Source organism: Pseudophryne corroboree, chromosome 1, assembly GCF_028390025.1.
Source record: "Pseudophryne corroboree isolate aPseCor3 chromosome 1, aPseCor3.hap2, whole genome shotgun sequence".
Taxonomy (NCBI): Eukaryota; Metazoa; Chordata; class Amphibia; order Anura; family Myobatrachidae; genus Pseudophryne; species Pseudophryne corroboree.
In genome coordinates, this window is record NC_086444.1 from 701,052,945 (window position 1) to 701,065,321 (window position 12,377).

The window sequence follows — 12,377 nt, forward strand, 5'->3', positions numbered from 1 at the left end:
GGAAATATATTTGGTTTAACATATAGGTAAATTCTGCTTCTATAATTCAAGGTTTTTCTGAACCGTCCTATCCAGCTTCACCCTTGTTGGCAACATTCTAACAAAATATTTAATATGTTGAATTTGCCTTCCTTATTCTGTAATAATAATTAAAAAGGTTCTAATTTTAAGTATACCAATGGAAACATTGACGATATGAGTTTTTGTATGGTATTATTATTGTGTTTGGAAAGTATAAAATATTAATGTGTAATCGATTTTAATAGTAGATCTATTTGTCTTCATTTGGAGAATTTCTACCACAATATCGCTCTTAAAGAAAGGTAGACAGTGTACTTATTTTTCTATTTAAAAATCCTTGTATTTTAATTAATTCACTTTTTAAGTCTCTTTTTTTTTTCCATTCTCTGTCTCCCCATTGCAGACTGTGAAACGTCCAAGAAAAATTCAGATTCCTGTGAGCAATCCAGTGCCTTCACTTTCAACAGGACCCTCTTACAGCTCTCAAACAGCACGCAATTCAGAACCTGTGTTCTCACATTCCCCAGACAAAGATTTGGGTGATGAACCAGATTCTCCTGTACCCTGGAGAAGTATGCGTGAGAGTTCCAGCAGGGAGCACCACGAAAATACAGCAAGAGGCTATGAAGGGGACTCTTCCAGTGGACGTAGCTCTGGAGGATCTTTCACACCATCCTCCTACCATGCCAGGTCTCGCAGGACAAGGGGTGTGGGAAGTGAATCAGGGAATTACTCAAGGCGGAGGGCTGGAAAAGAGAGACCTGGCTCTGGCAGTGAGACAGGAGGCTCAAGTAGGAAAAAAGAGACTGGTAGTTGGCGGGAGGGCTCTGTAAGTGAGGTAGGAGAGTATTCAAGGAGAGGATCTGGTAGTGAAGTGGAGGGAAGATTTCACAATGGCCTAGAACTTGTATCAGGATTTAAGCGGCTCCCTGCTCAGGATGTACCATCTAAACCTGTTAAAACTATACTGACGAAACGTATGGAAAACCAAGGTATGAAGCACAATTTCTTAAAGTACCACAAAAGGTGTGGGTGTTTTGTTTTGTTTTTTGTTTGTTTGTTTTTTACTTTGTTCACCTTATTGTGTTTGTGTTTATTTTTTTATTAATTTATTTTGGGTTTAAATCAATCTTATTTATGGCCTATTTGTCTTCTTTATGTTTTTTTTTATTTTATTTTTCTCTATCGTCCTAGTGGATGCTGGGGTTCCGGAAAGGACCATGGGGAATAGCGGCTCCGCTGGAGACAGGGCACAAAAAGTAAAGCTTTAGGATCAGGTGGTGTGCACTGGCTCCTCCCCCTATGACCCTCCTCCAAGCCTCAGTTAGATTTTTGTGCCCGGCCGAGAAGGGTGCAATCTAGGTGGCTCTCCTAAAGAGCTGCTTAGAAAAGTTTAGCTTAGGTTTTTTATTTTACAGTGAGTCCTGCTGGCAACAGGATCACTGCAACGAGGGACTTAGGGGAGAAGAAGTGAACTCACCTGCGTGCAGGATGGATTGGCTTCTTTGGCTACTGGACATTAGCTCCAGAGGGACGATCACAGGTACAGCCTGGATGGTCACCGGAGCCTCGCCGCCGGCCCCCTTGCAGATGCTGAAACAAGAAGAAGGTCCAGAATCGGCGGCATGAAGACTCCTCAGTCTTCTTAAGGTAGCGCACAGCACTGCAGCTGTGCGCCATTTCCTCTCAGCACACTTCACACGGCAGTCACTGAGGGTGCAGGGCGCTGGGAGGGGGGCGCCCTGGGAGGCAATGAAAACCTATTTTTGGCTAAAAATACCTCACATATAGCCTCCGGGGGCTATATGGAGATATTTAACCCCTGCCAGAATCCGTTAAGAGCGGGAGACGAGGCCGCCGAAAAAGGGGCGGGGCCTATCTCCTCAGCACACAGCGCCATTTTCCCTCACAGAAAGGCTGGAGGGAAGGCTCCCAGGCTCTCCCCTGCACTGCACTACAGAAACAGGGTTAAAACAGAGAGGGGGGGCACTAATTTTGCGTTAGAAATATATAAAAAAGATGCTATAAGGGAAAACACTTATATAAGGTTGTCCCTATATAATTATAGCGTTTTTGGTGTGTGCTGGCAAACTCTCCCTCTGTCTCTCCAAAGGGCTAGTAGGTCCTGTCCTCTATCAGAACATTCCCTGTGTGTGTGCTGTGTGTCGGTACGTGTGTGTCGACATGTACGAGGACGATGTTGGTGAGGAGGCGGAGCAATTGCCTGTAATGGTGATGTCACTCTCTAGGGAGTCGACACCGGAATGGATTGCTTATTTAGGGAATTACGTGATAATGTCAACACGCGCCAAGGTCGGTTGACGACATGAGACGGCCGACAAACAATTAGTACCGGTCCAGACGTCTCAAAAACACCGTCAGGGGTTTTAAAACGCCCGTTTACTTTAGTCGGTCGACACAGACACAGACAGGGACACTGAATCCAGTGTCGACGGTGAATAAACAAACGTATTCCTTATTAGGGCCACACGTTAAGGGCAATGAAGGAGGTGTTACATATTTCTGATACTACAAGTACCACAAAATAGGGTATTATGTGGGATGTGAAAAAACTACCGTAGTTTTTCCTGAATCAGATAAATTAAATGAAGTGTGTGATGATGCGTGGGTTCCCCCCGATAGAAAATATGGGCGGTATACCCTTTCCCGCCAGAAGTTAGGGCGCGTTGGGAAACACCCCTTAGGGTGGATAAGGCGCTCACACGCTTATCAGAACAAGTGGCGGTACCGTCTATAGATAGGGCCGTCCTCAAGGAGCCAGCTGACAGGAGGCTGGAAAATATCATAAAAAGTATATACACACATACTGGTGTTATACTGCGACCAGCGATCGCCTCAGCCTGGATGTGCAGAGCTGGGGTGGCTTGGTCGGATTCCCTGACTAAAAATATTGATACCCTTGACAGGGACAGTATTTTATTGACTATAGAGCATTTAAAGGATGCATTTCTATATATGCGAGATGCACAGAGGGATATTTGCACTCTGGCATCAAGAGTAAGTGCGATGTCCATATCTGCCAGAAGATGTTTATGGACACGACAGTGGTCAGGTGATGCAGATTCCAAACGGCACAAAGGTGTATTGCCGTATAAAGGAAGAGGAGTTATTTGGGGTCGGTCCATCGGACCGGGTGGCCAGGGCAACTGCTGGAAAATCCACAGTTTTTACCCTAAGTCACATCTCTGCAGAAAAAGACACCGTCTTTTCAGCTTCAGTCCTTTCGTCCCTATAAGAGTCATATCTGCCCAGGGATAGAGGAAAGGGAAGAAGACTGCAGCAGGCAGCCCATTCCCAGGAACTGAAGCGTTCCACCGCTTCTGACAAGCTCTCAGCATGACGCTGAGACCGTACAGGACCCCTGGATCCTACAAGTAGTATCCCAGGGGTACAGATTGGAATGTCGAGACGTTTCCCCTGCGCAGGCTCCTGAAGTCTGCTTTACCAAGGTCTCCCTCCGACAAGGAGGCAGTATGGGAAACAATTCACGAGCTGTATTCCCAGCAGGTGATAATTAAATTACCCCTCCTACAACAAGAAAAGGGGTATTATTCCACACTATATTGTGGTACTGAAGCCAGAAGGCTAGGTGAGACCTAATTCTAAATCTAAAAAAATTTGAACACTTACAAAGGTTCAAATCAAGATGGAGTCACTCAGAGCAGTGATAACGAACCGGGAAGAAGGGGACTATATGGTGTCCCGAGACATCAGGGATGCTTACCTCCATGTCCCAAATTTGCCCTTATCACTAAGGGTACCTCAGGTTCGTGGTACAGAACTGTCACTATCAGTTTCAGACGCTGCCGTTTGGATTGTCCACGGCACCCCGGGTTTTTACCAAGGTAATGGCCGAAATGATGGTTCTTCTTCGAAGAAAAGGCGTCTTAATTATCCCTTACTTGGACGATCTCCTGATAAGGGCAAAGTCCAGGGAACAGTTGGAGGTCGGAGTAGCACTATCTCGGATACTGTTACAACAGCAGGGGTGGATTCTAAATATTCCAAAATCGCAGCTGATCCCGACAACAAGTCTCCTGTGCTTAGGGATGATTCTGGACACAGTCCAGAAAAAGGTGTTTCTCCCGGAAGAGAAAGCCAGGGAGTTATCCGAGCTAGTCAGGAACCTCCTAAAATCAGTGCATCATTGCACAAGGGCCATGGTAAAAAAATGGTGACTTCCTTCGAAGCAATTCCAGTCGGCAGATTTCATGCAAGAACTTTTCAGTGGGATCTGCTGGACAAATGGTCCGGATCGCATCTTCAGATGCATCAGCGGATAACCCTATATCCAAGGACAAGGGTGTCTCTCCTGTGGTGGTTACAGAGTGCTCATCTTCTAGAGGGCCGCAGATTCGGCATTCAGTTTTGGATGTTGGTGACCACGGAGGCCAGCCCGAGAGGCTGGGGAGCAGTCACACAAGGAAAAAATTTCCAGGGAGTGTGATCAAGTCTGGAGACTTTTCTCCACATAAATATAGCTAAGGGTAAATTTATAATGCTCTAAGCTTAGCAAGACCTCTGCTTCAAGGTCAGCCGGTATTGATCCAGTGGGATAAAACATCACGGCAGTCGCCCACGTAAATAGACAGGGCGGCACAAGAAGCAGGAGGGCAGTGGCAAAAACTGCAAGGACTTTTCGCTGGGCGGAAAATCATGTGATAGCACTGTCAGCAGTGTTTCATTCCGGGAATGGAAACTGGGAAGCAGACTTCCTCAGTAGGCACGACCTCCACCCGGCAGAGTGGGAACTTCATGGGGAAGTTTTCCACATGATTGTAAACCGTTGGGAATTACCAAAGGTGGACATGATGGCGTCCCGTCTGAACAAAAAACGGGACAGGTATTGCGCCAGGTTAAGAGACCCTCAGGCAATAGCTGTGGACGTTCTGGTAACACCGTGGGTGTACCAGTCGGTGTATGTGTTCCATCCTCTGCTTTTCATACCTAAGGTACTGAGAATTATAAGACGTAGAGGAGTAAGAACTATACTCATGGCTCCGGATTGGCCAAGAAGGACTTGGTACCCGGAACTTCAAGAGATGCTCACAGAGGACTTATGGCCTCTGCCGCTAAGAAGGGACTTGTTTCAGCAAGTACCATGTCTGTTCCAAGACTTACCGCAGCTGCGTTTGACGGCATGGCGGTGGAACGCCGGATCCTAAGGGAAAAGGCATTCAGGAAGAGGTCATTCCTACCCTGGTCAAAGCCAGAAAGGAGGTGACCGCACAACATTATCACCACATGTGGCGAAAATATGTTGCGTGGTGTGAGGCCAGGAAGGCCCCACGAAGAAATTTCAACTCGGTCGATTCCTGCATTTCCTGCAAACAGGAGTGTCTATGGGCCTCAAATTGGGGTCCATTAAGGTTCAAATTTCGGCCCTGTCGATTTTTCTTCCAGAAAGAATTGGTTTCAGTTCCTGAAGTCCAGAAGTTTGTCAAGGGAGTATTGCATATACAACCCCCTTTTGTGCCTCCAGTGGCACTGTGGGATCTCAACGTAGTTCTGGGATTCCTCAAAACACATTGGTTTAAAACCAGTCAAATCTGTGGATTTGAAGCATCTCACATGAAAAGTGAACATGCTCTTGGACCTGGCCTGGACCAGGCGAGTGTCAAATTGGTGGTTTTTTTCTCAAAAAAGCCCATATCTGTTTGTCCATTCGGACAGGGCAGAGCTGCGGACTCGTCCCCAGTTCTCTCCCTAAGGTGGTGTCAGTGTTTCACCTGAACCAGCTTATTGTGGTGTCTTGCGCCTACTAGGGACTTGGAGGACTCCAAGTTGCTAGATGTGGTCAGGGCCCTGAAAATATAGGTTCCAGGACGGCTGGAGTCAGGAAAACTGACTTGCTGTTATCCTGTATGCACCCAACAAACTGGGTGCTCTTGCTTCTAAGCAGACTTTTGCTAGTTGGATGTGTAATACAATTCAGCTTGCACATTCTGTGGCAGGCCTGCCACAGCCAAAATATGTAAATGCCCATTCCACAAGGAAGGTGGGCTCATCTTGGGCGGCTGCCCGAGGGGTCTCGGCTTTACAACTTTGCCGAGCGGCTATTTAGTCAGGGGCAAACACGTTTGTAAAATCCTACAAATTTGATAACCTGGCTAAGGAGGACCTGGAGTTCTCTCATTCGGTGCTGCAGAGTCATCCGCACTCTCCCGCCCGTTTGGGAGCTTTGGTATAATCCCCATGGTCCTTTCAGGAACCCCAGCATCCACTAGGACGATAGAGAAAATAAGAATTTACTTACCGATAATTCTATTTCTCGGAGTCCGTAGTGGATGCTGGGCGCCCATCCCAAGTGCGGATTATCTGCAATACTTGTACATAGTTACAAAAATCGGGTTATTATTGTTGTGAGCCATCTTTCAGAGGCTCCGCTGTTATCATACTGTTAACTGGGTTCAGAGCACAGGTTGTACAGTGTGATTGGTGTGGCTGGTATGAGTCTTACCCGGGATTCATAAATCCTTCCTTATTGTGTACGCTCGTCCGGGCACAGTATCCTAACTGAGGCTTGGAGGAGGGTCATAGGGGGAGGAGCCAGTGCACACCACCTGATCCTAAAGCTTTACTTTTTGTGCCCTGTCTCCTGCGGAGCCGCTATTCCCCATGGTCCTTTCGGGAACCCCAGCATCCACTACGGACTCCGAGAAATAGAATTATCGGTAAGTAAATTCTTATTTTTTATGTAACATTTATATTTGAAACACTTATACTGGTATATATTTCATTACTAACTTATTCATTTACAGAATATGGTTTGAAGCTGGGTAGTCAAATCTTCATTAAACACATTACAGAGACTGGTCTGGCAGCACAGGAAAAGTCCCTGCAGGAGGGTGACCTTATTCTCAAGGTAAATAAACCTCCCCATCTTTAACCTTTTATGCACTTTCACTTTTTAGTTATTTATTCCTCCCCTCCCCCCTTCCCATCATTTTTACTCTTAAATTAATATATGATGTGCTATTTTATTCATGTATTAATTCCTTCATATTGAAAAATCTTCTACTATATGTCCATTGTCTAATTTACTATTCAATCATTTCCAATTGTTTATAGATAAATGGTGTGACAAGTGAGAATATGTCTTTGGTTGACACTGGCCGACTTATTGAGAAGTCAAAGGGCAAACTCACCCTTATTGTTTTGAGAGACAATCGACAGTTCCTAGTCAACATTCCACAAGTAAGGGACAGTGACAGTGACGATAGGAGCTCCATTCACGATGGTAAGAGACTGGTATGGGTAGCCCCAAATTATATTGAGGATGTAGTCAGAGGAAGAATAAACATAAAAGAGATGCATGAGTAATGAGCTGTAACAAAGAGTAGTCAGTTTTGTATTTCTAGTAGCCGTGGGTGTATATAAGGCAAAGGATTATAATATTTTTAATAAAGTTACCCTTGTATGGGCTGTTATTGCAGAAATCTTGCCACGTAAATAAAGGAACTAAATTGTTCAGAGATATGCCTTAGTGGTGCAGTCATCAGCAAAATCATATGATGATCACAATACTGTTGATCTGTAACTTCACCAGTCAGTCCCATCTCACAGTCTAGCAGCCGTGCTGGTGCACCATTGCTTGCTGTTGTGCAGGCTGTGCAGCACCAGGCAGGAGCTATCCAGTCCCCTTTTACAGGTTTTAGTAGGAATCCTGGGACAGAGTAGATTAACACTCCAGCAGCAGTGGGTGCATCACAGATCTCCATTGGAAGAGCTGCGGTCACACTTGGATCCCATTGTGAAAAACACTGATGCTGCTGTACATGCAGGTGCCCCTTCAGGTCTTGGCACCCGGAGGCAGGCATCTCCATTGCCTCTAGTAGTTCAGCCCCTGGTGCACTTTTTGGGGTGTCATTTTTATGGTTAAAGATAAAAATGCAAACATTCTTATTTAGGAGTGTTATCTCACTTCACATTTATGTGTAGGTAAAGATGGAGCCTCCGTTATTCAGGCTCTTTGTGTGACTAGGTGCGCCCACCTGGGGGCACCTAGTTACTGTGAGTGCACCCGGACGGAGACGCTCCCCATTCACTTTAATGGAGAGCGTCACCCTCCGCGCTCCCGGACAGAGATGCTCTGAATGGGAAGCGGCTCGTGCACTCCCGACGTGACTAGGCGGACGGATCACCTAGTCATGCCGGGAGTGCACACCTGCGACTCAGCCAGCAAAGATAACGCTGGCTCCATCTGTATGTGTACTTGTAGGAAAGAGTCAAGTGATGCTGTGCTGTGGAGACCAGCACAGTTTATTTGTAAAGAAGAATAAGGGGTCTATGGAGATAAAGTGGACAGAGATAAAGTATCAGCCAATCAGCTCCCTAACTGCCATGTTACAGGCTAGGTTTGAACAATGACAGTTAGGAGTTAATTGGCTAGTCCACTATCTCCATCCACTTTATCTCCATCCAAGGCATAGTAAATAGACCCCTTAGTGAGTAGTTTCAAGTACATAAGGGTGCATGTTGGTAGGAGAGATGTAGGGGTGGAGGTCTTGGGGTCATTAAAAGGTATTTGGAAAAGCTGGGAATGAAAGCTAAGTAAGTGATGGTTGTACATTCTTGAGACGTCACAGGTAGCAGTTGTCCACCATTTGCACTATTTAGATTGGTTTGGTTTTGCTGATGCTCAATCTAAAACAGTTTTTGTTTATATATATGGTATTTATCACTGTGTATTTTGTTATTGTGGCTCAATATAAGAATTCAGACAGAATTACAAAAAAAATCTCTGGGTGCCATCAATCTAGGTTACACAATTGTTTTGTTAGCTCTGGTACTGTATAATTAGAAATGATCAAGTGGCAAAGGCTTATTTTTATGTTATTTTGTGTTGTACCAGTTTGTAATTCTTCGCCAGAAAATATACTCTGAGACTCCGTGTTACATATAGATATATGAATACAATTTAATGGTGCATATAAGTGATGTTCAGGGCCGGTGCTAGGGTTTTCGGCGCCCCCCTGCAAACTATAAATTTGCGCCCTCCCATATTCAACCAAGTGTCAGCATGTGCTTTTGTCGCGTGCCGGGAAAAGGGGTGTGGTCTCACAAATAAGGGGCATGGCCATACTATAGTACCCCCATTTAAAATTACGCCACACAGCAGCACAATCTTATTCATCTTATACGTAATGTTCCATCCGTAGTAGTAACGTCCTTATATGTAATGCACCCCAGTAATAGTAGCATCCTTATACATAATGCACCCACAGTAGTAGTAGCGTCCTTATACGTAGTGCACCCCCAGTAGTAGAAGCGTCTTTATATGTAATGCCCCCCCAGTAGTAGTAGCGTCTTTATACGTAGTGCACCCCCAGTAGCAGAAGCGTCCTTACACGTAATTCCTCCCTAGTAGTAGTAGCGTTCTTATACGTAATGCTCCTCCAGCAGTAGTAGCGTCCTTATACATAATGCCCCCAAGTAGTAGTAGCAGCTTCCTTATATGTAATGCCCCCCTCCCAGTAGTAGTAGCATCGTTATACGTAATGCCTCCCCAAGGAATGGTATCGTCCTTATACGTAATGCCCCCCAAGGAATAGTAGCATCCTTATACGTAATGCCCCCAAGTAGTTGCATCATTATAAGTAATGCCCCCTCCCCCAGTAGTAGTCCTTATATGTAATGCCCCCCAGTAGTAGTAGCGTACTTACATTACATGTAATGCCCCCCCCCCCCCCCAGTAGTAGCGTCACTGTACGTAATGCCTCCCCTGTAGTAGTAGCGTCCTTACATGTAATAGCCCCCCCAGTAGTAGCATCTATAATGCTTGCGCACACAGACATACCTCACACACACAATGCACACATATATACACACATACACACAGAGGCGTCACTAGGGTTGATGTCACCCGGTGTGGTAACTCATGGTGTCACCCCCCATGGACCTCCTCCCGTAGCACACCACACAGTTTCTTATCAGTGTGTATATGTATGTATGTATATATATATATATATATATATATATGTGCAAAAAAGATAGTATAGCGCCACTTGTGAGGTTAAAATCTCAGTAAAACTATATGAATGAATTATAAACTTTTGTTAAAAAAGCTACAAGCCCACGTAACCTTTTAAAATGGTGTCAGCCCACCCCTAAAAATACAATACTGGTATGGTATTGTTAGAGAGTATAAAAAATGGGGGGATAGGGGTACTGGTGACGAGTGTGGCTAAAAACAATGTTTCTCTATCGTCCTAAGTGGATGCTGGGGTTCCTGAAAGGACCATGGGGAATAGCGGCTCCGCAGGAGACAGGGCACAAAAGTAAAGCTTTTACAGGTCAGGTGGTGTGTACTGGCTCCTCCCCCCATGACCCTCCTCCAGACTCCAGTTAGATTTTTGTGCCCGGCCGAGAAGGGTGCAATTCTAGGTGGCTCTCATAAAGAGCTGCTTAGAGAGTTTAGCTTAGGTTTTTTATTTTACAGTGATTCCTGCTGGCAACAGGATCACTGCAACGAGGGACAGAGGGGAGAAGAAGTGAACTCACCTGCGTGCAGGATGGATTGGCTTCTTGGCTACTGGACATGAAGCTCCAGAGGGACGATCACAGGTACAGCCTGGATGGTCACCGGAGCCACGCCGCCGGCCCCCTCACAGATGCTGAAGCAAGAAGAGGTCCAGAATCGGCGGCTGAAGACTCCTGCAGTCTTCTTAAGGTAGCGCACAGCACTGCAGCTGTGCGCCATTTTCATCTCAGCACACTTCACACGGCAGTCACTGAGGGTGCAGGGCGCTGGGGGGGGGCGCCTTGGGAGGCAAATGAAAACCTTTAAAAAAGGCTAAAAATACCGCACATATAGCCCCAGAGGCTATATGGAGATATTTACCCCTGCCTAAATGTACTAAATAGCGGGAGACGAGCCCGCCGAAAAAGGGGCGGGGCCTATCTCCTCAGCACACGGCGCCATTTTCTGTCACAGCTCCGCTGGTCAGGAAGGCTCCCAGGTCTCTCCCCTGCACTGCACTACAGAAACAGGGTATAACAGAGAGGGGGGGCAGAATAAATGGCAATATATTAATATAAAAGCAGCTATAAGGGAGCACTTAATCATAAGGCTATCCCTGTCATATATAGCGCTTTGTGGTGTGTGCTGGCAGACTCTCCCTCTGTCTCCCCAAAGGGCTAGTGGGTCCTGTCTTCGTATAGAGCATTCCCTGTGTGTCTGCTGTGTGTCGGTACGTGTGTGTCGACATGTATGAGGACGTTATTGGTGTGGAGGCGGAGCAATTGCCAAATATGAGGATGTCACCTCCTAGGGGGTCGACACCAGAATGGATGCCTTTATTTGTGGAATTACGGGATAGCGTCAACTCGCTTAAGCAGTCGTTTGCCGACATGAGGCGGCCGGACACTCAATTAGTGTCTGTCCAGGCGCCTCAAACACCGTCAGGGGCTGTAAAACGTCCCTTGCCTCAGTCGGTCGACACAGACCCAGACACAGGCACTGATTCCGGTGGTGAAGGTGACGAATCAACCGTATTTTCCAGTAGGGCCACACGTTATATGATTTTGGCAATAAAGGAGATGTTACATTTAGCTGATACTACAGGTACCACTAAACAGGGTATTATGTGGGGTGTGAAAAAACTACCAGTAGTTTTTACCGAATCAGAAGAATTAAATGACGTGTGTGATGAAGCGTGGGGTGCCCCGATAAAAAACTGCTAATTTCAAAGAAGTTATTGGCTTTATACCCTTTCCCGCCAGAGGTTAGGGAGCGCTGGGAAACACCTCCTAGGGTGGACAAAGCGCTAACACGCTTATCAAAACAAGTGGCGTTACCCTCTCCTGAGACGGACGCACTTAAAGATCCATCAGATAGGAGGATGGAAAATATCCAAAAAGGTTTATACACACATGCAGGTGTTATACTACGACCAGCTATTGCGACTGCCTGGATGTGCAGTGCTGGGGTAGTTTGGTCAGAGTCCCTGATCGAAAATATTGATACCCTGGACAGGGACAATATTTTACTGTCGTTAGAACAAATAAAGGATGCATTTCTTTATATGCGTGATGCACAGAGAGATATCTGCACACTGGCATCACGGGTAAGTGCTATGTCCATTTCGGCCAGAAGAGCTTTATGGACACGACAGTGGACAGGCGATGCGTAGAGGAGTTATTTGAGGTCGGTCTATCGGATTTGGTGGCCACGGCTACGGCCGGGAAATCCACCTTTCTACCTCAAGTCACTCCCCAACAGAAAAAGGCACCGACCTTTCAACCGCAGCCCTTTCGTTCCTTTAAAAATAAGAGAGCAAAGGGCTATTCATATCTGCCACGAGGCAGAGGACGAGGGAAGAGACAGCAACAGG

The 12,377-nt window shown here is 46.2% G+C and overlaps 1 protein-coding gene across 4 annotated transcripts in view; it reads left to right on the plus strand.

Moving 5' to 3' along the window:
* The window catches only part of TJP3 (tight junction protein 3), a 222,090-nt gene that overhangs the window by 116,005 nt on the left and 93,708 nt on the right, over nucleotides 1–12,377 (plus strand). For all 4 annotated transcript variants that reach the window (XM_063914834.1, XM_063914833.1, XM_063914835.1 and 1 more), the window contains exons 5-7: nucleotides 425–1,013; nucleotides 6,804–6,907; nucleotides 7,114–7,282. In XM_063914834.1, coding sequence (XP_063770904.1) covers nucleotides 425–1,013; nucleotides 6,804–6,907; nucleotides 7,114–7,282 — 862 coding nt within the window. The remainder of the gene's footprint in view (nucleotides 1–424; nucleotides 1,014–6,803; nucleotides 6,908–7,113; nucleotides 7,283–12,377) is intronic.